The sequence below is a fragment of the Dasypus novemcinctus genome, chromosome 6, assembly GCF_030445035.2.
Source record: "Dasypus novemcinctus isolate mDasNov1 chromosome 6, mDasNov1.1.hap2, whole genome shotgun sequence".
Lineage (NCBI taxonomy): Eukaryota > Metazoa > Chordata > Mammalia > Cingulata > Dasypodidae > Dasypus > Dasypus novemcinctus.
Genome location: NC_080678.1, coordinates 91,114,597 through 91,141,306, shown reverse-complemented (window position 1 = coordinate 91,141,306; position 26,710 = coordinate 91,114,597). Strand labels below are relative to the sequence as shown.

At 51.7% G+C, this 26,710-nt stretch overlaps 1 protein-coding gene across 2 annotated transcripts in view; it reads left to right on the top strand.

Moving 5' to 3' along the window:
- The window catches only part of TMEM72 (transmembrane protein 72), a 31,988-nt gene extending 6,400 nt beyond the window's left edge, over positions 1-25,588 (top strand). Inside the window, exons 2-6 of one of the 2 annotated variants that reach the window (XR_011649072.1) lie at positions 11,387-11,453; positions 14,948-15,019; positions 16,291-16,430; positions 17,645-19,548; positions 22,315-25,588. Coding sequence is in view for 1 of the 2 variants with exons in the window: in XM_058299197.2 (XP_058155180.1) it covers positions 11,387-11,453; positions 14,948-15,019; positions 16,291-16,430; positions 17,645-18,123 (758 nt within the window). In the remaining variant the exon portion in view is untranslated. Of the gene's footprint in view, positions 1-11,386; positions 11,454-14,947; positions 15,020-16,290; positions 16,431-17,644; positions 21,277-22,314 lie in introns of those variants that run through there. The other variant, XM_058299197.2, reaches the window with a different exon arrangement.
- The last annotated feature ends 1,122 nt before the right edge of the window (positions 25,589-26,710 follow it).

The window sequence follows — 26,710 nt, the reverse complement described above, 5'->3', positions numbered from 1 at the left end:
TCCAGGCTCTCTCCTGGCTCCCGATGGTGACTTGCTGGTAAGCATGGCATTCTCCGCCTGAGTGACCTGTGCTGTTCTCTTTTCTGCCTGTCTACATCCAAATTTGCTCATCTTAGGAGGACACCAGCCATAGAGTCAGGCCCACCCTACTCCAGTATGAGCACATTTTATCTTGCCTAATTCCATCTGTCCTGACTCTATTTCACATTCTGAGGTGCTACGTTAGGACTTCAACGTATCTTTTTGGAGACCATTCAATCCATGACTGGGACGAAAGGGCAAAATTATGAAAGGCCTTAGACTGGGTAAGATGTTTCTTCACATTTTCAGCTTGGGTTGTTAAGACCAAGTCAAAGAAAAATATATAAAAAGGATAATATATTAAAAATGTATCATAACCAAGTGGAGTTTATCCCAGGAATGCAAGGTTCGTTTAATATGTGAAAATCAATCAATGTGATTCATTACGTTAACAAACTAAAAAAGAAAAGCCACATTATCATCTAAACAGACACAGAAAAGCATTTGTCAAAATCCACACTCTTTTCGCAATAAAAGTTCTCAGCAAAAGTAATAGAAGGAAATGTCCTCAACCTAAGAAAGGACATCCGCACACACACAAAGTGCAGGATTTAATGGTAAATTACTGAATGTGTTTCTCCTAAGATTGGGAATAAGACAAAGATGTCCACTCTCACCATAACAAGTCAACATTGCACTAGAGGTCCTGGCCAGTGCAATAAAGAAAAAAGAAAGGAAGGAAGCAGGGGAGGAGGGAGGGAGGGAGGGATAATATCAATATGCAACAATCAACTTTACTTTTATATACTAGCAACAATTGGAAAATGAAATTTCAAAAACTGCCATTTATCAAAGGTGGGGAACATCCTCTTCACAGTCAACACACAGACGGGCTATTCTAGTCTACTAGGCTGTCAAAAGCTAAAGCAACATACCAGAAATGCCTTGGCTTTTACAACCGGCACGTAGTAGCTTACACGCTTACTGTTCCAAGGCCATGAAAGCGTCCAAATCAAGGCATCATCAAGACAACACCTTCTTCCCAAGAATTAGCTGCCAGCAATCCTGGACTCCTCTGTTACATGGTAAGGTATATGGCGGCATCTGCTGGTCTCTCCCTTCTCTTTCAGGTTTCCTTGATTTCGGCTTCTAGCTTCCATGGTTTTCACTCTCTCTGTTTGAATTTCATTCTCTTGTAAAGGACTGCAGTAAAGAGTATTAAGACCCACCTGCATGAGGTGGATGACATCTTATGTTAAGAGCCTACTTACAATGGGTTCACACCCACTGGGATGGATTATCTTTAAGAACATTCTTTTCTGGGGCCCACACAACTTCAAATATCACAGAAGCCAACCTCAGCCCTTGCCGTGGGCCCCTTTGGGCCCAGCCAGGTACACAGAGCTTGCTGCACACGAGACACAGAGACAGATGAGGCTTTGGACCACTTATATCCTGACCAGGCCAGGGTGAAGGATCTAAGATAGGAAAATCAATGAGCAATGACAATGCATAGAGAACAGCTTTTTAGCCACAATAAAAATGCACATTAATGGAAGGAAAGGATGAGACTAGGCCCTCTCCTCCCCCTTGAGAGTGCTGATGGGAACAGCCTGCCTCTCCTAGTTACTCTATCAGCCACTGTCTACATTTACACAACATTGTATAATTTGTTAAGATTGGACACTCCCAGCCTCCCTTTGGTGCATGTCTGTATGACTCCTATCTTCCAGAAGAGGAAGCAGATCAATTTGTGAATTGCTGGAAGAGCCAGGCATCATCCTTTCCAACTCGAGCCTCAAGCTATTTCAACTACAGCCCAACACACAGACTCTGAGGCCAGAGCTCAGAAGGCAGCTACCTCGCCCAGGCCTGTTCCACAGGCTCCTGGCTGCAGGATCTCTGGCCCATGCTAAGCCCAAAGTAGAACAAACTGCTCAGGAAACTGACCTCAGGAGAAAGCACAGCCGCTCTGGAAATAGAGTTCCTGTGCTGAGGGTGGGGAAGACAGACCTAAAAGCCACTCACCCGGGTATGAGGGAACAGAGATGGGAAGAGAAGGGCAGAGAGGAGGAGGGAAGGCTGGGGAGTGAACACTGTGGGTTATGCTGGGGTGGGGGACAGAACCGGGGCAGACTGTGCTCTGGAAGGCTGGCAATGGGGTTTTGTGAAGCTGGGGGTGGTGGCTGGGGATCCTGGGGGAGGAATGAAAGGGGAGTAAAGCTAAAGACTCCTTAGAGAGGGGTAAGAAGTGTAGCAAGGTTCCGCCTTAGCATCTGTCCTACCTGTGTGGGAAAGGTCAGCGCAGCCAGGGATAAGGGCAGTTCTTTGTTATAAAGAACACGTTATACTGAAGCCCTGAGGTATATGGCCTTCCTCCCCTCTCTCCAGTGTCAAACTGTCAGCCCCGTGGTCCCCCACCCCCCGCTCAGGGCAAGGGCACCGGGGCCGTTTGTTCTGTTGGATGCTGATGCAGGTAGGACAGTTTCACACTAAACTAGGGAGGCCCTGGGGAGGCAGCTTCAGAGGTACTGGCCAGGCTCTTCCACCAATCACCTGCCTGCCACCAGGTAGGAAATAGGATTGGAAGGGTGGACCAACCTCCGTGAGTAGTTCAAGTCCTCAGGCCTGGGCCACGCACACCTCTGGATGCCAGGGCTGGCAGGCACTCACCTGAGGCTCATGCACCTGAGGTTCACTTACCAAAGGCTCACACAGGGCCAACCCTGAACCTGGAAGGCCCTGAGAGGGAGCACCCCTTACACCTAGAACGAGGGCCACCTTACTCCAGAAAGAGCACCTCCTTACATTTAGAACAAGGGCTTCCTTACATTTTAGAACAAGCTCCTCCTTATATCTAGAACAAGCGCCTCCTTACATCCAGAACAAGCGCCTCCTTACACTTAGAACGAGGGCTTCCTTACATTAGGAAGAGTGCCTCCTTAAATTTTGCATTCTAGCTGCCCTGCTTGCCTTTTCCTAATCCTGACCCTGCTGGATGTGTTTTAAGGACTGTATTGCTTAAGTTGAAATCTTGGTAGAGATTCAGGGTTCAATTCCACAAGGAAAGGGTGCCTGACCCCACCCCCGTGGCTGACTGGTGGGCCTTGAGGGAGCAGGTTGGGTGGCATGTGCGGCCTGGGGAGACAAGAGGCCTGTGCCCCTTCTCACCCAACCCCACTCCTCGGTCAAGCCTCCCCTATCTTAAGCCCACTCTTCATGATCACTTCCTGGTTTCTGCAATGCCCACCCTGGAGGCTAGTCCCCCTGAAAAACATTTAGGAACCTCCAGGGCCTCTGTCAAAAAGTTTCAGGACTGTATTAGTCTGGGCTCTTCGGAAAAACAGACAAGAGCACGTGTATGTGTGTCTAATGAGATTTATTTTAAGGAGTTGGTTCCCATAATTGTGAGAACTGGTAAGCCTGAATTCCATAGTGTCACCGACAGGCTAGAAAATCACTAAGAATTGATGTTGAAGTCTGGAATCTGAAATCCAGAGGGGAGACCAGCAGACTAGAAACTTAGAGAGAAAGAAATGGTAAAGTCTTGAGGCAGAATTCTTCTCCTCAGAACCTTTAGTTCTTTGCTCTCAAGTTCTTTGCTCCAAATGATTGGATGAGGCCTGCCCACACTGAAGGTAATCAATCACATCTACTTAAAATCAACTGACTGTAGATGCTAACCCCATCTATGAAATACCTGCCCAGCAACAGCTAAGCGAGTGTTTGACCCAACCTCCGTGTTTGACACAACGTAGTCTAGTTGACACATGGAATTGCCATCCCAGGGGTCTTATGGCTATGGCATGTGCCAAGGGGAGCTTGTTGCTGGGCAGTTTGATGGGCACATGAAGTGAGGGGTCCCACGGTGCCCAACATGGCTGTCAGGGCAAGGATTGGATCTGGTTCACAATATCCTCCTGCAGCAAAGGAGCTCACCTTTTTGTTCTCCTCTTTTTTCCCACTAGGAATCTTTGCAAAATGAAGTTGACCTTTCCATGGAAAGCACTCCATAGAAACACTGAATACACTCCCAGTAAGAGATTCAGCCTTTGGTGGTCTACTGCCAAAATGTCATTGCTGGGGTTCCCTGGCCACCCGAAATCACCCCCACCTTGAACTGCCCCCATGGAGATTATATGAGTGGCTCCCTAGGTCAGTCCATAGTTAGTGGCCAGGTAGGGACCCTTGGAACCCCTTGGAAGGTAGACCTTTTGCCACTCACCTGGAGGCAGATCATTAACATCAAGGCCTCCTTAGGAAATGCAGGGAGCATGGCTTTATCTTTTCTTTTTTTTTTAGGAAGTTCTGCCAAAGTGTGACGCCACTGTCAACTGCAGAGTGACCCAAAATATCAGGTGTTCCAGGAAGGTCCTTGCCCTGGATTTCTGAGATGGAGAACTTGATCTATTTAGTCCATGGAAGGCTGAGAAGGCAGCAAACAGCTCTGTGATTGATTCATTATGATGTGATAGATTTTATACCATGCTGGCAATGCACTCAAAAATGCTCCATTCCAGCTCCAGATGTTGTCAGGAAAGGGCATCGGTGGGTCTTCAGGCCCCTTGTACTGACTTTCAGGGTTAAGAGTTTCAGGTCACCACCGTGCCCACCGGCCTCCGTGCCTCCAGCCATCCCACTTGGCCTCCCCATGCAGCCTCTGCTTCTGACATGAGGGGTTGAAACACACTGGCTGAGCCTGCTCTGGGTGAGGCAGGTCCCCAGAGAGCCTCCACTCAGGCTTAAAATGTAGTACGTTAATGTGATTCCACACCCAGAAGGCGTCACTAGACGCTAACACCCTCTTCAAGGACTTCCAAGGCTGTGTGTACATGCTGGGCAGGGGAGTAGAGGCTGTGGGAATAGGACGCAGGGATTTAGCTTTCTGACTAAACTGAGGAACAAGTGAGAAGAGTCAGAGGCACGGGGCCTTGGGGAAACGCTCGTTGCTAAAGGAGTTGAATGTCGACCAGACCAGACACAGAGACTTCCTTACCAAGAGCCTCAGATGGTTATAGTCTAGCTGCTTTTCCAGTATCTGTTGCTGAATAACAAACCACTCTGAAATTTAGTGGCATAAAGCAGCACATTTTGTGGACCCAGCATTCATGCAGGGCCTAGCAGAAATGACCCGTGTCTGTTCCATGACCGCAGTCTCAGCTGTGGTGGTGGCAATAGCGGGGAGGGGCCGGGGTGGCTAGGACGACTCGTCGAGGGCCGTGTGTCTCGTGCTGTGACTCTGGCTGTTGGCTAGTTTGCCCATTTGCCACATCACACTTGCTGAGGCTCGAATGCTCAAGATAACGTCTTCCTTCACCTGTCCAGTGCCCGGAAGCAGCTGGGGCTGCTGTGCATCTGCCTCTCTCCTCCTCCCCAGCAGTCTCTCCCCATGGCTAGCATGGGCTTGCCCACACATGGTGGTCTCAGGAAAGTCAGGCTTCTGACATGGTGGGTGGTTTCCCACAGAATGAGCGTTTTCAGAGAGCCAGGTGGAAACCAAGACTCAGAAGTCCCTAAACCGTACTTCTGTAACCGGATTTTGTCTAGGTTCTTGATGATGCTGCAGAAATGAATTTCAAGAGCAGGTCAATTTAGTTAGGCCAGTAATTTATTAAGAGAGGGAGGGAAGAGAAATGGGAGAAAATAACACAAAATGGGTCCCAGGTGGAGAGGAAGGGGCTGAAAAGTGATAAAGTGGGCTGATTTACAGTCTACAGTTTCCCATCATAGATTATAAATGCCCAGGTTTTACTTGCATGTTGATCCGTGCAGGGGGACACAGTGAGAGCAGGGCGCAGAAGATAAGAACAGGGGTCTAAAGGCAAGAGACAGAGCTCAGCCTTTGTGCTTGCTTTTTTTTTTTTTAATTGAAACTCATACCTTTATTGGAGACCTCTGATTCCACGCTCTTTTTTTTTTTACTGCTGCTCTTTTTTTCCTTTCAATCTTTATTCTTTTTTTGTCTTCATTTTTTAATATTACATTCAAAAAATATGAGGTCCCCATATAACCCCCACCCCCTCACCCCATAACAACATAACAACAATCTCCTCCATCATCATGAGACACCCATTGCATTTGGTGAATACATCTCTGAACACCACTGTACCCCATGGTCAGTGGTCCACACCATAGCCCACACTCTTCCACATTCCACCCAGTGGGCCATGGGAGAGCATACAATGTCTGGTAACTGTCCCTGCAGCACCACCCAGGACAACTCCAAGTCCCGAAAATGCCCCCACATCACATCTCTTCCTCCCACTCCCTACCCCCAGCAGACACCATGGCTACTTTCTCCACACTAATGCCACATTTTCTTCGATTACTAATCACAATAGTTCATGAATAAAATATCAGTAAGTCCACTCTAATCCATACTCTATTCCTCCATCCTGTGGACCTTAGAATGGTTGTGTCCACTCCACATCTATATCAAGAGGGGCTTAGATTCCACATGGATGCTGGATGCAATTCTCCTGCTTTCAGTTGCAGGCAGTCTTGGCTCTCTGGTGTGGTGGTTGACCTTCTTCACCTCCATGTCAGATGAGTGGGGTAAGTCCAATAAACCAGAGTGTAGGAGTCACAAGTCTGTTGAGACTCAGGGCCTGGCTATCACATGGTCAGTCCAGAGATTCAGGTCCCCTGGGTGTACTTTAAACCCCAGCACCAACTACAGTTCCAGTAAAAGTAAAAGGAGAGACTTGTGGACAAAGATCACATCTTCTTGCTTTTTAAACCATTAATTATTCCACCCCTTTGTTGACAGCAGGGGAGGAGTCCCAGCTGTTTGCTGTTTGGCTTGATCTCCCCACCCATCAGTGCCCCAGGAGGGCCCAATAATAAGGCCCTTGGAGAATATCCGGGGCTTCTCCTGGCTTCTGGAGGAAATCTTGTTCTGAATTGGATTTCTCACAAGTCTTCCAGCAGCCATCTGGAGTTATTGATGGCCACGTGGACTTCTTGCCAGGTTCCAGATCCATCTATTGATTCCCTATCTAGTCTGCTTCACTTCTATGTCATTCCACTGAACAAGTCATTTAGACCAGCCCATATATAAGGCGTTAGGGAAAATTAGACACTGCCTCCCAATGGGAGGCATCGCAAAGAATTTGTGGCCCATTTTAATTTAACACATCTCCTGCAACAAACAGACCCCAAATTATATTGCTTTAATTAAGCATGTTTCTTTCACTTAGTTTAGAAATAGATGGGAGTTCATTTACATGTTCTGCCAAAGAACTCAGAAAGCCCCACACAGTGTCTCAGAGACTAGGCTTGCAGTTCCAGGGACAAGCAGGAAAGCCCCCACCTGTCATTGGCTTACCTCGGAGGTGGGCGCTGGTGCATGGTTGGACAGGCTGGATACGTGGCGAGGGTAAACCTTAGGCATCAGAGGAAGGAGGAGTTCCCCAAAGAAGCAGGTGGAGTCCCTAGGGCACAGCGACTTAGCTCCACCTTGGATTGTGGGATGGGGAAGGAGGGAAGCAGAGCTGGTTTTATCAGGACCACAGAGCACAGCCTTTTTGGCAGACTGGGCTCCCTGGAGGGGGAAGAAGGAAGTTGCCAGGTAAAGGTGTTGAGCACCCAGACCCAAGGAGACCACACCTGCCCTCTGCCCCACAGAGGCTGGTGTGACCTCGCCTGGCCCAAGGAGCTGCAGAGAAGTTCCCAGAGACCACTCCTTGCCCTTGTGCCAGCACGTGGAGCCACAGCCACTCGCAATCCCTGACTCTCGCTCAGGCCTCTTCCTGCTCTGTGAAGCCTCCCCAGGACCCTGGGAAGGGTGGGTGGCGTGGACCCCACTTGCATCTGGATGACCAGAGCACATTCTGGGGGCCTGGGACTTCCCGCCCAGGCTCAGACACCCATGCCCTTTGTCCCTGTGCCTTCCCCAGGCCTGCACAAAGAAGCGCCAGGAGGAGGGTGTGGGCTGGCTGCTGGGAACTTTGGAACCAGCACTTGCATTGTTGGGTTTGAGAGTCCTGGCTGGAGAGACTCAGGCTGCGGCAGCTTCCAACACCTGGAAGAAGGATCCTCGCAGCTGAGCGCCTTTGCCGGGTGCCAGGCTGGGTGGACAGGCACGAGAGCAGGCGTCTCCATGGTCCTCGCTGACCACAGCTTGATGCCAGGCAGGTTATGAGCCAGCGAGTGGTCATTTCCTGCCTCATCCTGATTCATACGTTCAAAAATCCACTCGCAGCTAGACTTGAGGGTCCCTACTGATAAGATGGATCTCATCTCTCTGGCATGACTCCCTACTATGTCCCCCAAAGCCCCCCCAGAAAACGCCCTCCCACCTGCACCTTCCCACCAGCGTCCACCCAGATGCCTTCCAGAGACCCTGGGTCCTGGTTGCGCCCCGCTGTCGACAACCTGGGTGGGCAGGCGTTGTACCGCAGGGGCACTAGTTGTTTCCCACAGATAATGCAGAGTTGCTAATTCCCACCTCTAGCTGGTGCTTTGTCGACTAAACAAGGTGCACGTAGAAGGCCCACGAAGATGCTTCACCAGGGCCTCCATTACAGGCTGGTGACAAACGCATCCAACACTTCCCAACCCAACTCCCTCTGCCCCACCACGAGTGCCCCACACCCCTATGGACCCCATACCCCTGTGCACCCCACACTCCAGTGCCCACCACCTATCATGCAGTGGGAGAGAATGCCTCTTCTTGGTGCCCTGCAAAGCCTCATCTGGTCCACAGACAGAACCAAGCTTCCCCTCCCCAGGCCCCTAGGCCCTCCTCAGTCAGAGGGGTCCACCTGGCCACACCACCAGGAGCTGGAGCCAGGGACCTGCCTCAAGCCAGGACCAGCAAAGGAACTAGCAGCTACCACCCTGCCAGAGAGGGGGAGGCCAAGAACATCAGACTGGGGCCTTGCCCCTGCCCCTCTGCTCCCATCTGCCAAGCAGTCTTGCCCAAGGATCACCAGAGCCCCTTCTCCAGATGCCCTGAGATCCGGGATCTCTGGTCTGAGCATGTCACAGTGCTGTTCCAAAACACTCAGTGGTCCTCCTTTTGCCCACAATCTGGCCACCTGTCCCTGGTGCTAAAAGACTGCCAGAATCAGGCCTAATGCAGATGCTCTGTTCCCAGCTCCCCTTTTAGGCCTCTGCTCCAGACTGAGCAGCTTGCTGTTACAGGTAGCAGGGGCGGGTCTCCTCCCTCTCCATTTGACATCTCTGTTTCCTGCCTGCCTTCCTAGCCACCGTGGCTTAGTCTTCTAAGTCCTCTGGAATGGCCCTCATCTCTTCTAATCGATCACGGGAGCTTCTCTCCAAGCCTGGACCATGGTTCTTCCATGGACAGGCTACATTCAGTCCCTACCCTACCTCTCCCACTTGATCAAGAACTCCCCAGAATGAACCCAACACCCCTCTTCAGCTCAGCCCTGGGCCTGACCCCAAGTCACCCCGAGAAGGCATGGATGGAGACTGCCAGGAGAACACCAGGAACGCAGCTGTGCAGTCCCAGCAGGTGTGGCTGGGACCAAGGCCTTAGGCGACAGGCCTGGGACAGAAGGGAGAACAACGATGTCTCCTCCAAGGTCAGGAGTCCCAGAACCACGAGGACCAAGCAGGACGCAGGGACCCATTAGCCTCAGTGCACAAGGGGCTCACAGCTTTCCACTGGGTCACACTGGATCCCCTAAGGACCTCCTGCCCGAGGAGCCACAGTCCTGATCTCCCTGACCCCACCCCCACCCCACAGCGCTCTCCTCCAGCAAGGGGCGGTCCTTTTCCCTGAGCGTGCAGATTCCAGCATGGCTATGGTGGTTGAGAGCTTCTGAGGGAAGACCCCACTCCCCCAGTGCACAATGTGCTGGCCAGACACCGTGAATGCTGTCAGGGACCCAATTAAAGGAAGGAAGGAGCACGTGTTAATTTACACTCACAGGCTGTAAGGGGTTTCACACTTATTATTTTCTCAAATCCAGATGATCAGCAACGTGAGGTCTAATTTATCATTCCCATTCAATAGATGAGAAAACCATACTCTAATGGGTTAAGTCCTAACGGAGGGAATACAGATAGACAGAACTAGGACTTCAACCCAGCATGGCCACCACAGCAACCCTCCAGTGCCCCCGTGCCTGTCAGTCCTTTGTTTTCAAAGTAAAGAGTGTACATGCCCACGCAGATACACACACCGAAAAGCTATCAAAGTAACTGCAAAACAGGGATGAATCAGGAAAAAGTGAATGGGCCCAAGACCGTCTACTGCCATCTGCTGGCCGTTTGCGGTAAAACGCCACAAATCTACAAAGACCAGAGCTGTGAATGGCGCCCCCAGGAGTGCAAAGCCCAGCAGCATCAGCCCTGAGCGGAAGAGCCCCTGCCCGGGCTCAGGGCAGGAAGACCCCTTCTCCAGACGACTGGATCCCTGTACCAAAACTTACCTTAGCACCTACAATGATTTTAGTGTGCCCCTGTGACGTACCGGCCGTTGAGTAGCTAAGTGAATTCTCATAACCAAAAAGTCGGGAGATATAATGAGGAAAAGGAGGGCCAGGCTGACTCTACTCTTAACTCATAAATGAGAGCTCAGAACACGGGGTGGTTTGCTGGTCTTGCTTAAACTCTCTGTGCCTCACTTTTCTCTTCTGTAAGATGGGGATGGCAATTGTAGTTCACTGTTGTGACGATGGAATAAGTTAACACATGCTAAGTGCTCAGGACGTGACATGTAGTAAAAATTCAAGGAATGGCCATTTTCTTGCAAGACACACTCATCCATACACACACTCACACATACACTCATACACCTCACACATACACATACTCATACACACTTACACACACACAGAGCAGCTGGCGGAAAGTGGAAACACATGAAACGTCCCCCCCTTGCCGTGTAATTCCACCCTATCCGAGAAGTGGAAAGAGAGAGGGCTTCTAGGATAACCCCTGGCTTGGGCAGGGCTTACTCAGACCCTATACATCAACCATTTATCCATTCTGTGCTTTCCAGCACCCAAAGCCAGGCATTGAAACCCAGACAGTCGGCACAAGTTGGCAATGGACCACCAGGGACAGGTGAAAGAGAAAACCTTGTGGGTGGTCTCTGGGGTACTAAGGGGTGGCTAACAGCATGGGCATCCATGCAGGAGGAGGCTGGAGAGGAAGACCCCCGGCACTGCGCCTGGGGCTTGAGGGACCAGGCTAGGAGGCTCCTGTAATTTTCTCTCGCACCTTCACAGCCACACTGCCCAGGGCGACATGAAGCCAAGTCTGCCCTGGCTCTCACTCCAGGACCAGGTAGCCCTCAAGAGGGCCTCCCGCCCTGATGTACCTGCATCCTGTGGGCAGTGCTGGGGCTGAGAGCACCTGAGCCCATTCTCCCCTCTCCTCTTGCCCTTAGTGTTGATCGGCGTGGGCACCGAGACCTACCTCCGGGGGCAATTCACAAGCCTGGCTTTCTATCTGCTGTGAGTATGTGTGCAGTATGCTCTTCCTGCCTGCCTGTTCTGCTCCTGCTCACCCTCAATCTGTCTGCTCATAATAGACCAGGGAGCCCCCCTTTCCCATGTAATTCCATCCTACGCCAGAGGTGGAAGGAGAGGGGGCTTCTAGGATAGCCCCTGGTTTGGACAGGGCTTAGTCAGACCAGCCCATAAATCAACCATTTATCCATCCATCCATCCACCCATCTCTCTACCCACTCACCCATCCACACATCTATTCACCCATCCATCCTTCTATCCAGCCATCATCCATCCTTCCATCCATCCATCCATCCATCCACCATCTCTCCATCCACTCACACATCCACACATCCATCCACCCATCCATCCTTCTATCTAGCCATCCTCCCATCTACCCTTCAGCTATTCATCCTTTCTTCAATCAATCCATTAATGCATCCTTCTATCCATCCAAGCATCCTTCCTTCCATTCGTCCATCTTTCCATCCATCCCACCATCAATCCATCCATCAATCCATCCATCCATTCATCCATCCATCCTTTAATCATTTCTTTATTCAGAAAACACTAGCTGAGCTCTTGTTTTAGAGAAATGGGGTTATATCTTTGAGCTCCTCTACACGCAAGCACAGTTGAAATGTTTTGTGTACACTTAACTCTCACAGCCACTCTATGAGAAGTGTATAATAGCCAAGTTTTAAGCTGAGAAAATTCAGAGATTAAGCTCACAGAGTTTGTGAGCACCAGAGCGCAGATTCAAACCAGGTCACTCTCATTCCTCAGCCTACTACCTTTCTTCTACACCAGATGCCTTTGCAAACTGTGCCATGGGTTGCACAGGGGTGAGCAAAGCCTGAAGTGCCTGCAGGCTCTGACCCAGCCTCTCAGCAGCCTTCTCCTGAGGGCCAGGGACTAACAGCAGTTTCCTCCTGGCCATGCGGGAAGCCTGTGCTTGCCAAGTCCAGGGGCTGCTGAAGGAACCATTGAACTGAGGTGCATTGGGTAAAGACTGACCTAGCAGATGCGCCACGAGCCTAGTCTGGGACGATTATTCCCGAGAAAAACCTCCTCCTGCTGGGCCAGCGAGCTGGGACTTCTGCTCCTATAACTCTCTCACCTTCTACCTTCACCAAGAATTGCCAGGTCTCTGTCCTAAGTAGCCCTCAGATCTGCCGCCTCTTCTGCCCCCTGCCTGAGTGCAGGCTCTCGGGAGCTGCTTACCTGGATCAGGCACCACAACTGCCCAACCACCTTCCACCTTTCTGGCCCATTCCCCACACTGCCACAGAATTAGCTGTCTACAAACACAGACGTCCCTTACGACCTTCAACAGCTCCCCACTGCCTCTGGTCCACACTCCTTGGCACCTCCGGGCTCCACCTGTCACACTGACACCCCCAAGCACCATTGCTTTCTTAAACTCACACCTGTCCCCTGGCCTCTAAGCCTTTGTTCCTCCTGTTGATTCTGCCCCGAGGTGTCACCCATGTCAGCTGGTCTAAAGCTGACACTCCTTCCTAACCTTCCACCCTGGGAAGCCCTGAGCCCCGGAGCCCCAGTGGCTGGGTGTCACTGTGCACTTTCTCCCTTGTGTTTGGAAACAGACAGGGCCTTCCCCAGCTCCACGGGTTGGCTCAATTCACTCACAAGCATCACGCCTTCACCTTCCAACACTGTCTTCCCCCTGCACGCATACGATCCTTCCCGGGGCAGATTTCAGCCTCCAGCCGCTTTGTTCTCCCGCAATGGAGCACAGGCCAGTTGCAGTACTTCCCCCTAATAAAATCGTTCCCCACATCTCTGCCTCCCCAAGACCAAGCAGAGGCCATGGCAAAGAGCAGGGACTCCCAGTAGGACTGATTGTTGCTTTCCTTTCTCTTTTTCTTCTCCACTTCTCCTTTGCACATTTGCTTCCTCCCCCCACCCCATCCTCCTGGTTCCAGGGAGGCTCCACCACCTTCCTCACACTCACCTGCAGCAGTGGGAGATGAGGGTGCTGCCTGAGGCCCACGGAGCCCTGGGCAGGGGCCTCCCAGGCAGGATGTTGCTCCCTGGCAGGGTCTCTGCTTGGATTTGTGGCCCCACAGGAGTGACTGATGGGCTTCCAGGCACAGCCTCTGTAGCACCTGCCGTGAGACTGAACGGGTCACATTTCCACCTCTGTCCCAAGGCATAGAAAAAGGCAATGCCAATTGTTTTACAACCATGTGGCTTGCTGTGCTTGTTAAGCATAAACTCTGGAGCTGGAGTTCTGGGTTGTCCCTGTTATACTGACCAACTGTGTGACCACAGGCAGGGAGCTTAACCTCTCTGAGCCACAAGTTTCTACATCTGTAAAATGGGGCTAATTATAGTGCTTCTATCTGTTACAATGATCAAATGAGTTGATATTTGTAAAGCCCTTAGACCCATGCCTGGCACGTAGTGATAATTATGTAAATGTGAGCTTTATTTAAATACTGAGGGGTAAGAGTTAGGCAGGCTCTGGGAGGCATTGAGCTAATGGGAGAAAGTGGAAATCTCAGTTAACTAAGTGGTCACAAAGACAGAGAGAGAGATGCCTAGGTCCTGGGGAAATCTTGTTCCCTTCTCAAGCCACCTTCCCCCACAGGGTAGCATCCTCTGGCTCACTCATGCATTCACTCTCAATTACATTCACGGAGCACGTCCAGCCAGGCTGGGTGCCACCGCACAGGGAAGTTAAAGAGGAGCTCCCTTTAGGAGTTCGTGGTCTAGCAGCTCTGGTCGTAGTGTTCAGCAGGGGGCCAGGAGGTCAGGGGGCCAGGGGCTGAGGCTCAGGGCCAGAGGGCCGCCCTGGATTGGGAAGCCAGGACACCAAGGGGCCAGGGGCTGGGGGCTGAGGAAACCAAGGGGCCAGGGACTGGGGGCCAGGAGACCAGGACCAGGGGATCAGGAAGCAAAGGAGCCAGGGCCAGGAGACAAGGGGGGGCACGGGGGTTGGGAAGGCAGGGTACCAGGGGGCAGGGAGCCGGGGTGGGGCAGAGAGCCAAGGGGATGTTGGCACTCAGGTCCAGAAGGCACAGCCTGACCTCAGGCGACGCCAGTGAGGACAGAGAGAACAGGAGTGGTGTAAAGTGAGGTATTTAAGAACAGAATCAGTAACTCCTGGTGACAACTGGGTGATAGGGAAAGAGGGAGAAGAAAAGGGGACCCCAGCTTGGGAGCTTGTGCCACAGACAGCAGGTGTCAGTCCCACTGAACCGCAGGTAGAGCGGCACGCCCTGCCAGTGTGCACCCCGCGGCCTGGGGTAAAGGCCTCTCCCCTGTGGGACCGACGCTTCCTCCTCAAGCTTCCAGGAGCCCTGGCCACACCCCTCCACCACCACGGCCCAGCCCAGCCTTGGCATGGAGAACGCACTGGTGGCCGTAGGCAGGGCGGCTGGAACAGGTCCCCGTGATGAGAGAGTCTGGCTGAGCGTGGGCAGCCGTGGGAAGGCGAGGAGGGAGCAGTCCCTCTCACTTGTCTCCACCCTCAGGTGTACGGGAGCCGCCGTCTCCGTGTGCGAAGGGGCCTATTTTGTGGCTCAGCTGCTGGCCATCTGCTTCCAGTAAGTAGCCTCCAGACCAGCCCCTCCCCCTCACCCCAGTCCAGACACCCCAGATGACCCCCCCACTGAGGCCAAGTCCTGGGGGACCTGCTCCCCAACACACTGAAGTGTGGGAAGCCCACCATGTAGACGAGCCACCTGGCGAGAGAGCTGGGCAGTCCTGGTTTTCTGGCCTGGCCTCCCCACCGCCCTCCTCAAGGAGGCAGGCCTGGCGCCTCCGCGCGCAGGTGTGAGGGCTGGAGCGCCGGGCCCTGGGCACCCGCAGGGTGAGTCAGCGCACATCCTCGCAGCCCACGCCCCACCTTGGCAAGGCCGCTGGCTGCCTCCCAAGGCGGCCAGCCCTGAGGTGACGGCCTTTTCTGTTTCTCCTGACCACCCCCGGCAAGGATTCCCTGCAACTGACTGCACAGGGCGGGGAGAGAAGAGCCCAGGACCGAGCGCGGGCGTTTTACGCACGCGGCAACTCGGCACCCCGCGCTGGGCTGGCCACAGGGAGCCACCGCCAGGGGCCAGCAGAGACCGATCGGCGCCGGGAGCCGCGGCCGCCGGGGACCGCAGGCGGGCGGCAGGGTCAGACGCTGGGGGCGGTCCTGGGGTGCCCCCCAAACCCCCAACCCATCAGCCCGTTCACCTCCGCCCAGGGCCCCGAGTCCAGCCCGGGCGGGGCTCGCCGGCTTCCCGGGCCTGGCGGGAGGATGGAGAAGGGCTGAGAGCGGACACCTCTATCCCTAGAAGCCGCGCGATGCGGCCCGGCCCCAGAGCACCTGCCCGGCAGGAGGCCGGCCTCTGGGGTCCGCGCGCTCCCCAACTCGGCCCCCTGCGCAGAGCGCAGCACGAGCGGGCCGTCCTGCGCCCCCTGCCACCGGAGCCCACCGCGGACTCACGGGGAGCCCCCACCCTGCTCTCCTTCCGGAGATGGTTGACCTCTTTCCCCTTGTCCAGGAAGGCAGGGTGTGGGGTGACCTTTCAGGAAAATGGTGGATGCCCCGGGGGGGCTCACGCCAGACCCCCTAGTGGTGGAGCCTCAGAGAGGGTTCCTGGGGCTTCCAGGACTCCGAGGAGGGGCTGCCTGCTGGGCCGGGTGGGAGAACATTGCTCACAGGACCCATCCAAGCTCTGTGGCCTCCCAGCCCGAGCAGAGTGGGGTGGAGGCGAGGGTCTCGGGCTGGAGCCAGGGCTCTCTTGGCCACCTGGTGGGGTGAGGGTCTCAGGCTGGAGCCGGAGCTCTCCTGGCCGCCTGGTGCAGCTCACCCTGGGACCCTCACCTCCAGGTGTCGGCCGGGCTCTCTGGCGCACAGAGCCGGGGAGAGCGCCCACTGGCTGGGCTGCTTCCAGAGGTTCCTGGCCTACCTGCTGCTCTCCGTGGCCTGCTTTCTCCACCCTGTCCTGGTCTGGCACGTGACGATCCCAGGTAGGAGCCCCAGGCAGGCGGTCAGAGCCGGGGGGTTAGCTGGTCTTTGAGGCTGGGGATGAGGACAGCCGAGAAGCAGCATCCACCCTGGAGGCACAGACCTGGCCTCACAAGTGCTCAGAGCTGCCCAGGGGTTGTGTGTCACTTCTCTGTCCAAACCTGGGCCCCCCAGTGCCTACCCACTTAGATGCAGACTCCTCAGGCACCACACAGTGCAAGCCCCAAAAACCTTCACAGTCTTATGTCCTGCTCCCCACTCATCCCAAAGACCCGACTCATCAGCCAACCTGGCTGCCAAACCTCCGACTCAGTGCTCCCTGCGTGTTTGTGACCGTGACCTTTTCTGCTGGGGCCTCTCCCTTGCCCTCCTGCCTGTGAAAGTTGTTGCCCTTCCAGGGAGACTCAGTGGCAGCCAGCAGCATCCAGGTCCTACCGAGGTCTCTTCTATGGACCCTGGGGCAGGCCGTCCCCTACCCCGTGCGCTCTCCTGGGGAAAATTCAGGTCCGGCCCAGGCCAGAGCCCGCCACATCCTCCCGCTCCTTGAAGAGCAAGACACTCAAGGGAGTCTCTGGCCTTTGGGACCGGGTGGGCTCCTGGCAGGACAGGCAGAGCGGCAGGATCTTAGACAGTGGGGCCAGGGGAAGAAGAGTAAGAGATGAGCCCTTGGCCCCTTGGCCCCTGGACGGGAGGCTGGGTGTGTCCCCCGGAGGTCTGGGAGCCAGTTTGCTGCTAGACACATCCAAAGGAATTCATGTTTCCTTGGCCTCCATCAGGCAAGCGTTGGGGGGAGCTAAAGCAAAGGGGATCACCCATTTCCAGGAAGGGCCAGAAACCCTGTCCAGCAGGCGGGCCCAGGCTCCTTGAAGCATTACAGGTCCCATCCTAAAGCCCTCGGAGAGGAGGGCTGTGCATCAAGGTTGAGCGTCAGCGGGGCAGGGGGATTGGAGCAGGGCTCCTCCAGGGGCGAGCAGAGCCCATCCTCGGACTTCCAAGCCAGGTCCCAGGCCCCCGGGCTGGTGGCCTGGGTGAGGGCTGATACCCAGGTCTGACGAGGGTGTGTGTGTCAGGTGAGCCCAGGGTGAGGGCTGGGTCAGGGGCCCCTGTCCGTGGCCAGCCAGCACCACGTGGCTGAAGCCCTTTGGAAAAGGGGGCTCGGACGCCTTTGGTTTTCTCCTGATGCACCTGGAAGGCCTGACCCCCCGATCTCTTCCAGGCTCCATGCTCATCGTCACTGGCCTGGCCTACTTCCTGTTGAGCAAGCGGAAAAAGAGCAAAGCTGGCCCCGCAGCGCCAGCCCTCCCCGAGCGGTACACAGACCCCTCCAGCAGTGCCATCAGCACCACCGGCTCCGGGGACACCGAGCAGACCTACACCTTCCACGGGGTCCTCAGGGAGGGACCCGGCTCCCTCTTCACCCACATGAAGAGCATCTTAAAGGGCACCAAGGGGGCCCGCGCCCTGCAGCCCCCCACCTCCCTGGTGGAGCTCACTCTGGAGCCGGCAGAGCCAGAGACCAAGAAGAAGCAGGTGCACTTTGAAGAGAAGGTGATCAGAATCATCCCGTCCCTCAGCAAGGGCCTGGACGACGGGGACAGCGGGCCAGAGGAGACCGCCTCGGACACCACCCCCATTCTGCCCCCGGCGCAGGGCCCGCTCTTCCTGTCCTCGCTCACGGCCACGGGTCTGTTCTGAAGCCCCTGCTCCAGCCTAGGGACATGGCGGGGCGGGGCCAGCACTGGACTGGCCCCCTCTCTGCCTGCAATTCCTTGATCTCTGCAGGTCCCCCAGGGAGCTCAGCATCCTCCACAGGTCAGGTCCTCAAGGGTCCGTCCCCGTGGGTAGCCTGACCGGCCAGTGGTCCTCCAAGGGGTCACAAATGAAGCTCGCGTGGCCTCTGCTGGCATTGGCTCCTCCCTCCCAGCCGTGGAAGGCAGAAGTCCTCACGAATCCTCATGCTCTCCCCAAAAGAGACCAGGACCCCACCTCACACGAGGCTGCAGGGGCCCCTCCCTGGCCTCAGCAGGGGCAGGTCCAGTCTGCCCAGGAGAAGCCACTGGGCTTCCTGGTTCCAGGCCAGGACCCTGCACTCACCAAGCACCCCATCTCAGACCAATATTCCATCTCTGAGGATCCAGGGAGATGCTGGCAACTTAAATATCTCAAAGACAGTTTTTACGGGTGGCCGAGGGCCCAGCTGAGATGGCCCGGGTGGGGAGGGGCAGCACGCCCAGCCCTCCAGGGTGGGGAGCGGAGCTGGGCAATGGGCTGTTCTGGGAAACAATGCTGGTCTGTGCTGGCTGGGAGAAAGCCAGGCCCATGCACCAACCCGATTCCAGAAGCACCCCTATCATGTGGACTTCAGACTCTTTCAAGATTCCACATGGATGACGTAGGCCGAAAGATACTGAAAGCCTGTGCCTACATTCAGCAGGGCTGCATGCCTGCTAGAGCCAAGTCCTGGCGATGCGCGGCACCAGGAGGTGCCTGGCAGCAGAGGGGCTGGTCAGTGTGTTTGTTTAAACTGGGAATGAGGAAGAAAAGCAGGCCAGCTGTCTGCTATGGGACAGGAGAGAAGTGGCAGGAAAGCCACAACGAACAAGACTCCCTTGAATTAGATGCTCCTCGGTCAAGAGATTTGCAGTATAGTTTTGGGGTTTTTTTTGTTGTCTTTGTTGTTTATTTTATTTTATTTTTTTAAAGAAGGTTTAGATTACATAAGTGTTTCACAATAAATATAAGGGATTCCCTTATGCCCCACTCCCTCCCCCTCCGACACTTTCCCACACTGACAGCATCTCTCATTAGTGTACTATGTTGTTACAATTGATGAACACATATTGAAGCATTGCTGCTAATAGTTTTTACTTCTAAAAATGTGTTCTTCTGTTCCTGAGATTGTTGCAGGGAAACGTAGACACATTGTTCCCGATAATGAGCAATCTTAAGAAGAAGCAGAGGGAAGTGGACTTGGCCCAATGTGTCCGCCTACCATATGGGAGGTCCAGGGTACAAACCCCGGGCCTCCTTGACCCGTGTGCAGCTGGCCCATGCGCAGTGCTGATGCGCACAAGGAAGGCTGTGCCATGCAGAGGTATCCCCCACGTAGGGGAGCCCCATGCGCAAGGAGTGCACCCCATAAGGAGAGCCGCCCAGCGCAAAAGAAAGTGCAGCCTGCCCAGGAATGGAGCTACACACACGGAGAGGTGATGCAACAAGATGACGCAACAAAAAGAGACACATTCCAGGTGGCGCTGATAAGAATACAAGCAGACACAGAAGAACACACAGCGAATGGACACAGAGAGCAGACAACGGGGGTGTGGGGGGAAGGGGAGAGAAATAAATAAATAATAAATCTTAAAAAAAAAAAGCAGCAGCAGCAGATCTCCCAGTTGGAGTGTGTGAGCAGACTGGGAGTTCTGAAGAGGAAGGCTGAGAGCGCAGGCTTTGATGTCTAGATAAGAAAGTCCTGGTTTCTTCCTGTAGACTTTTCAACATTCCCTACCAGTTATTCTGCATATGTATGGGAATAATGGCCCTCCAGAAGCTAATATCAGTGTGGTGCCCCAAAGCAGTAGGTGTTCCAAAGAAGCAGAGCTCTTGCCTGCAATTGTCCACTTCTCTAAAATCAAATGAGAAAAGCAAATAATCGCCTTCCAATAAGCCCTCAATTCTGGAAGCAGTAGAGCTGTTTCTTTGGCTGTCACTGAGGAGGGATCTCCAGGGCCTGAGAGCCCACAGGCAAAAGGGACTAATTAATATAGGATGTTGTTTTTAGGTGGGCAGGGATTGCACCCCAGTCCCAAAGGGCCAGGTGTCCCAGGCAGGCCCTGTGTGCAGGAGTGTAGCGGGGGACAGCCCAATGGCTTGTCACCTGTGTGGAAGGTATGGGATCCCACAGAAAAGATTTTCTCACAGAAAACCTTACGTAGTGCAGCACTGTAGGCTTGGGGTGAGGGAAGAAGGGGGGACGGCCACCTTCTCAGAGCCAGGGGAGCGCAATGACTGGGTCTCCATGAGCCAAACTTAAAGCGTCACTCAGATCCTTCAGCCCCGTTTAATAATCGTTCTGTAAACCCACTGCCAGAGCATTGCTTTGAAACTGTCTTGGAGGTGAGGGGTGGGGGGGGGGGGGTCCTGGGGGGTGTGTTGTGCACGAGGCTCCTGTTCTGAGACACCTGGGCTTCCTGGTCTCTGTGACCAGTTAAGGGAGAATCTGCCGACTGCACAGCATTACAGAGTCCAGTCATGATGCTGGCACCCAGGTTGGCAGAGCAAAGTACTCAAACAGTCTTGCTGCAGCCAAAAAGGAGCTGGGATGCAGGCCATTCAGTAGATGATAGCCCTCATCCTTATCAGCAGACCGGGCAAGAAAGTGGTACTTGCCCAGCTGCAGAGGCAGCCCCACAAGGCTCTTTCCGTTTCATCCTCAGTCTGAGACTCGCTGCAACCTTGCCCACTGGTGTCCCTGCAAAGCGGATATCACAGCCCTCATCCTTGCTTAGAATGACTAGAATAGCCGCTCTGATTGTGGCCTGCCTCCCTTTCTCAGCAGAAACCACAGTAGACATATTTTAGATGTAGAACAGGCTATTGGGAATGGAGAGAGCACGGGGCTGGGGGGGTGCATTAAGACTGCCCTTGACATGCTGATAGACTTTGGCCACCCCCTCACCTCACTGGCCTCAGTTTTCTCTGTTAAGCCTGACTAGGGAAGCAGATGTGGCTCAAGCAGTTGGTCTCCTGTCTACTCTATGGGAGGTCCTGTTTGATTCCCGGGGCTTCCTGGCGAAGGCGAGCTGGCCTGCACTGAGAGCTGACACAACAAGATACCACAACAGAAAAGAGGGACAGGGAAAAAAAACAATGAGAAACAACAAACCAGGGAGCTGGAGTGGCTCAAGCAATTGAGCGCTTCTCTCCCACGTTGAAAGATCCCAGGATGGATTCCCGGCACCTCCTAAGAGAAGATGAGAAGAAAAGACAAGCAGGCACAGAAGAACATGCAGCAAATGGACACAGAGCAGACAGCAGGTGCAAGCAGCAAGGGATGGGAGTGGGGGATAAATAAAATAAAATAAAAAATAAAATAAAATAAATCTTTTTTTTAAAAAAGCAGGACTAACACTTCTTGCTCCACTTTGGTGCAATGACCATCAAGACAGATGGGAAAGAGCTTTTCAGACTACAGAACTCACCAAGTAAATGTGAAGACATGCTCCTGTTATGGTGGGCACCTCACTCTGTGGCCCCAAAGTGAGGGAGCACTGAGGAAGCAGCACCAAGATTTGTATTACTATCTGGGCAAAACCAGTTCAGTTCCAAGAGCCTCTTTCCCAACTCTCCATTCCTGGGCTGGCGTCTACCCAAGTTCCTCTTCCCCAGCTTAAACAAAGAACCATCGCTCACCCCTAAACTTGATGGGCAAGGCCCTGGAGGTTGCCTACTCAGTCTTTTCTCACTCTTCCATCTGCCCTGGGATTCCAAAGAAAAAATTTTTTTTCATTTTTTTATTATCTTTTTTTTTAAAGGTACATAGATCACATAAAACATTACATTAAAAATATGAGGTTCCCATATACCCTCACTCCTCACCCCTATCCCACTCCTCCCACATCAACAACCTCTTTCATCAGTGTGCCACATTCCTTGCATTTCTTTTTGTTTTGTTTTGTTTTGTTATTTCTCTCCCCTTCCCCGTTGTCTGCTCTGTGTCCATTCGCTGTGTGCTATTCTGCATCCACTTGCATTATCCTGAGGCACTGGGAAACTGCATCTCTTTTTTGTTGTGGTGGTGTCATCTTGCTGCATCAGCTCTCCGTGTGTGCAGCGCCAGTCCTGGGCAGGCTGCACATTTTTCATGCGGGGCAGCTCTCCGTGCAGGGTGCACTCCTTACACGTGGGGCTCCGCTACATTGGGATGCCCTTGCATGGCACGGCACTCCTTGTGTGCCACAGCACTGCGTGTGGGCCAGCTTACCACACAGGTCAGGAGGCACTGGGGATCGAACCCTGGACCTCCTATATGGTAGATGGACTCTCTATCAGTTGAGCCACATCCGCTTCCTGTATTGCATTTGTTGAATACGTTTTGGAGCACTGCTACAAGCATGGATTATAGTTTACATTGTAGTTTACACTCTCTCCCAGTCCATTCAGTAGGTTATGGCAGGATATGTAATGCCCTACATCTGTCCCTGCAATATCATTCAGGACAAGTCCAAGTCAAAAGAAAATTTAATATTTATTTGAGATGTAATTCACATACCATACAATTCACCCACTTAAACTATTACAGTTCAATGGTTTTTCATATATTCACAAAGTTGTGTAACCATCACCATGATCTAAGTTCACAACACTTTCACCACCCCAGAAAGAAACCCCATGCCCATTACAACTCACCCCTTATCCCCCTCCCTGTCCTACACAGCCACTAATCTACTTTCTGACTTTATAGATTTACCTCTTCTAGACATTTCATATTACCAAAATCATGCAAAATATGGTCTTTGGGGCTCTTTTTACTTAGCATGATGTTTCAAGGTTCATCCATGATATAACATGTATTAGTACTTCATACCTTTTTATTGCCCAATAATATTCCATTGTATGAAATACCACATTGTGTTGACCCAATGCTTCTATGACCATTCATGTACAAATTTTTTAGGTGGACATATGTTTTCATATCTCTTAGTTATATACCTAGAAATATAATTAGTGGGCTATATGGTAACTCTATGTTTAACATTTTTGAGGAACCATAAAACTGTTTTCCAAAGTGGCGACACCATTTTATATTCCCACTCGCAATGAATGAGAGTTCCAATTTCTCCACATCCTTGCCAACACTTATTGCCAGTCCTTTTTATTTTTTTAAGTCCTTTTGATTATACTCATCTATAGGGGGGTATGAGGTGATCTCTAATTGTGGTTTTGAGTTGCATTTTCCAAATGACTAATGATGCTGAGCATCTTTTCATAAACTTATTGGCCATCTCTACATCTCTTTTGGAGAAATGTCCATTCAAATGCTTTGCCCATTTTCAATTGTATTTGTCTTTTTATTGTTGAGTTATATGAATTCTTTATATATTTTTGTTACTGGCCACTTATCAAATATACAATTTGCAAATATTTTCTCCCATTCTGTGGGTTACTTTTTCACCTCCTTGATACAAAAGTTTTAAATTTTGGTAAAGCCAATTTAACTATGTTTATTTTTGTTTCTTGTTCTTCTGGTGTCAGAGCTAAGAAACCATGTGTAACAAAGGGCACGAAGATTTATTCATGTATTTTCTTCTAAAAGTTTTATATTTTGTCCCTTACATTTAGGTCTATGATCAATTTTCAGTAAATTTTTCTATATGATAAGAGACAGGAATCCAACTTAATTATTTTACATGTGGGTATACAGTCATCCCAGCACCACAGAAAGGAGAATAATATGCAATAATGCTGTCTTTTATAATTGTCTGTATAATTACCTTTGCCAACACTTTTGTCTTTTCATGAGGATTTCAATTACTGTCTGGCGCCTCTCACTTTCAGTCTAAATGAACTTCCTTTAGAATTTCTACTTGGGCAGATGTGCTAGCAATGAATTCCATCAGAATTTTTTGAATTCCAGCCAGACATTATCTGGGAATGTCTTTATTTCATATTAGTTTTTTTTTTCATTCATACTTTATTTCAAATTCAAAAAATAAAATATAAAAGTCAGCTCATCAAGTTATGAAAGCATTACTCCTAAAAAGTTCTGCCCAGACACTTTAATCTCATCTATTTCCAACAACAAACTCATTTGTTCATCCAGTGTTCAGACAGATACGCAGATGAACATGGATTAGTTTAGTGACATAGTCAAGGTCTTCCTATTAATGAAAAGAAAAAAGTTTAATCATGTTCATATCTCACAAAGCCAAACCCTGTGTTCTTTTGTTTTACCTTTGTAATTAACACAGTAACTTCCTTGCTTTTGCTACAAAAACATTACAATATTGTTGTTAACTATAGTCTAAGAATTACGTGTTATTTTTTTCCTCTATATTACCACATTCTTAAAACCTTGTAGCAAAAGAACATTCCTGTGTTTATATTATTAACCACAGTCCTCATCAACCACCCAAACTAGTTACACATTCCCTAGATTATCTTCCAGCTATCCTTCAACTAACATTAACCTCCCTAGACTACTTGTTTCAGTCACAATCATATCCGTAAACCAACAGTATTACACTTATTGTAAAGTGTTACCATCAAGTCCATCCACTGCCACATATTTAAAATTGACCTTATTAAGCATTCTACATATGTCCAGCATCATCTCCCCCTTCTCAGCTCACATTCCTGTCCTACCAATTTACACTTCATAGTCCAACTCTGTAAACTACTCATTGTTTTTAGTTCATATCAGTGAGGCCATGCAATACTCATCCTTTTGTTTCTGGCTTATTTCACTCAACATAATGTCTTTAAGTTTCCTGATGTTGTCATGTGCTTCCCCAACTGATTTCATCATGCAGCTGAATAGTATATTCTATCACACGTATATACCACATCTTACTTATCCATTTATTTGTTGACGGGCACTTAGATTGTTTCCATCTTTTAGCAATTGTGAATAATGCTCCTGTGAACATCATTGTGCAAATATCTATTTGCAGTCTTGCATTCAGTTCTTCTGAATATATTCCTATTAGTGGGAATCCTGGGTCATGTGGCAGTTATGCATTTAGTTTCCTGAGAAACCACCAAATCATCTTCCCCAGAAGCTGTACCATTTTACACTCCCACCAATAGGGAAGGAGTGTTCCTATTTCACCACATCCTTTCCAGAACTTGCAGCTTTCTGTTTTTTTAATAATGGTCATTCTATACGGTGTGAGGTAATACCTCATCATAATTTCGATCTGCATTTCCCTAATAGCTAGTGATGTTGAGTAAATTTTCATGTGTCTTTTGGCCCTTTGTATTTCCACTTGGAAAAATGCCCTTTTTTTAATTGGGTTGCTTGTCATTTTGTTGTTAAAGTTGTGTGATCTCTCTATATAACATGGAAATCAATCCCTTGTCAGATATGTGCTGTCCAAAGATTTTGCCATTGAGTTGGCTGCCTTTTCTCCTTCTTAACAAAATTGTTTGAAATGTAAAAGTGTTTCTTTTTTCACATTTCATTATAATTTATTATTTTTTTAATTATTGGCCACCTCCCAGGGGCCTGGGTCTGGGTGGCTGGGACCTGGCCCTGAGCCAACCTTCCTGGGTGCAGTCCATGGGCAGATGCTGAGTTCTGATCAGAAAACCAGCACAGTTCCCTAAAGCAGCACCCAAGCCTGACACGTGGACCCCGGCTCTTCCAGGATCATCCTTTCAGCGGTGGGGTATGCCAGATCCCGGCTCTGTGTCATCTGCCAGTGCGTGCTCTGGCTTCAGCAGGGTGGGTGGAGGAAGAGGGTGAAGAAGGCAGCCGGGTATGTGCATTCCCAAGGAGAAGGGCCTCAGGGTGCAGGGATGGGGATGTCTCCAGCCAGTCCAACTGGTGGGCAACCTTCCCCACTGCCCTGCCTCTGACAGCATCGCCACCGCGAGGGTGGCCCACAGCTTCCCCTTTGTCTATGAGCTCTGTCAGTGAGTAGGTGAGACAGCAGATCATCAAGGACAGCGTGGAGACTAGGGCCCAGTGGGAGAGAGCCTGATATGTACATGCAGGAGGTGGAGACAGAGCCTCACGACACTGAAACCCAAAGATGTGGGGAGGACGCTAAACACGCAGGTCCAGGGGGAAGGACAAGGCGATGAGCCCTCGAGCTGGAGGTATTCCAGGTAGCAGGTGGCCCAGGTGCCTAGGAGGCTGGCATACTACTGGAAGCCAATCTCGCAGGGGGCACACAGAGGCAGGATGACCAGCGGAGAACAGGGTCAAGGTGAAGCACTGGTTGTGCACCAGGGCTGTGGGGTGCCAGGAAGGAGGAAGGCACTCAGCTTCTCCAGCTGGTCCCCAGTCACCCCGACGAGGGCCACAGAGATCACAAGCAGGTGGATGACGGAGCAGGCCTGGCACAGCACGCCAATGGCAGGGCCACGCTGCACTCAGGCCAGGCACTGGCAGGTGCACTGGACATGACGGAGGCCGAGGGCGGCAAGCCCGCTGATGGGGAGGACCAGCACACCAGCTCCAGCAGGAAGGCAGGGTCACCCCACCCGCCGTGAAGAAGGCCCAGGGCGAGTTGAGCAGGCCAGCCCACTTACCTAGTTTTTCTTTTCTTCCTGGTGC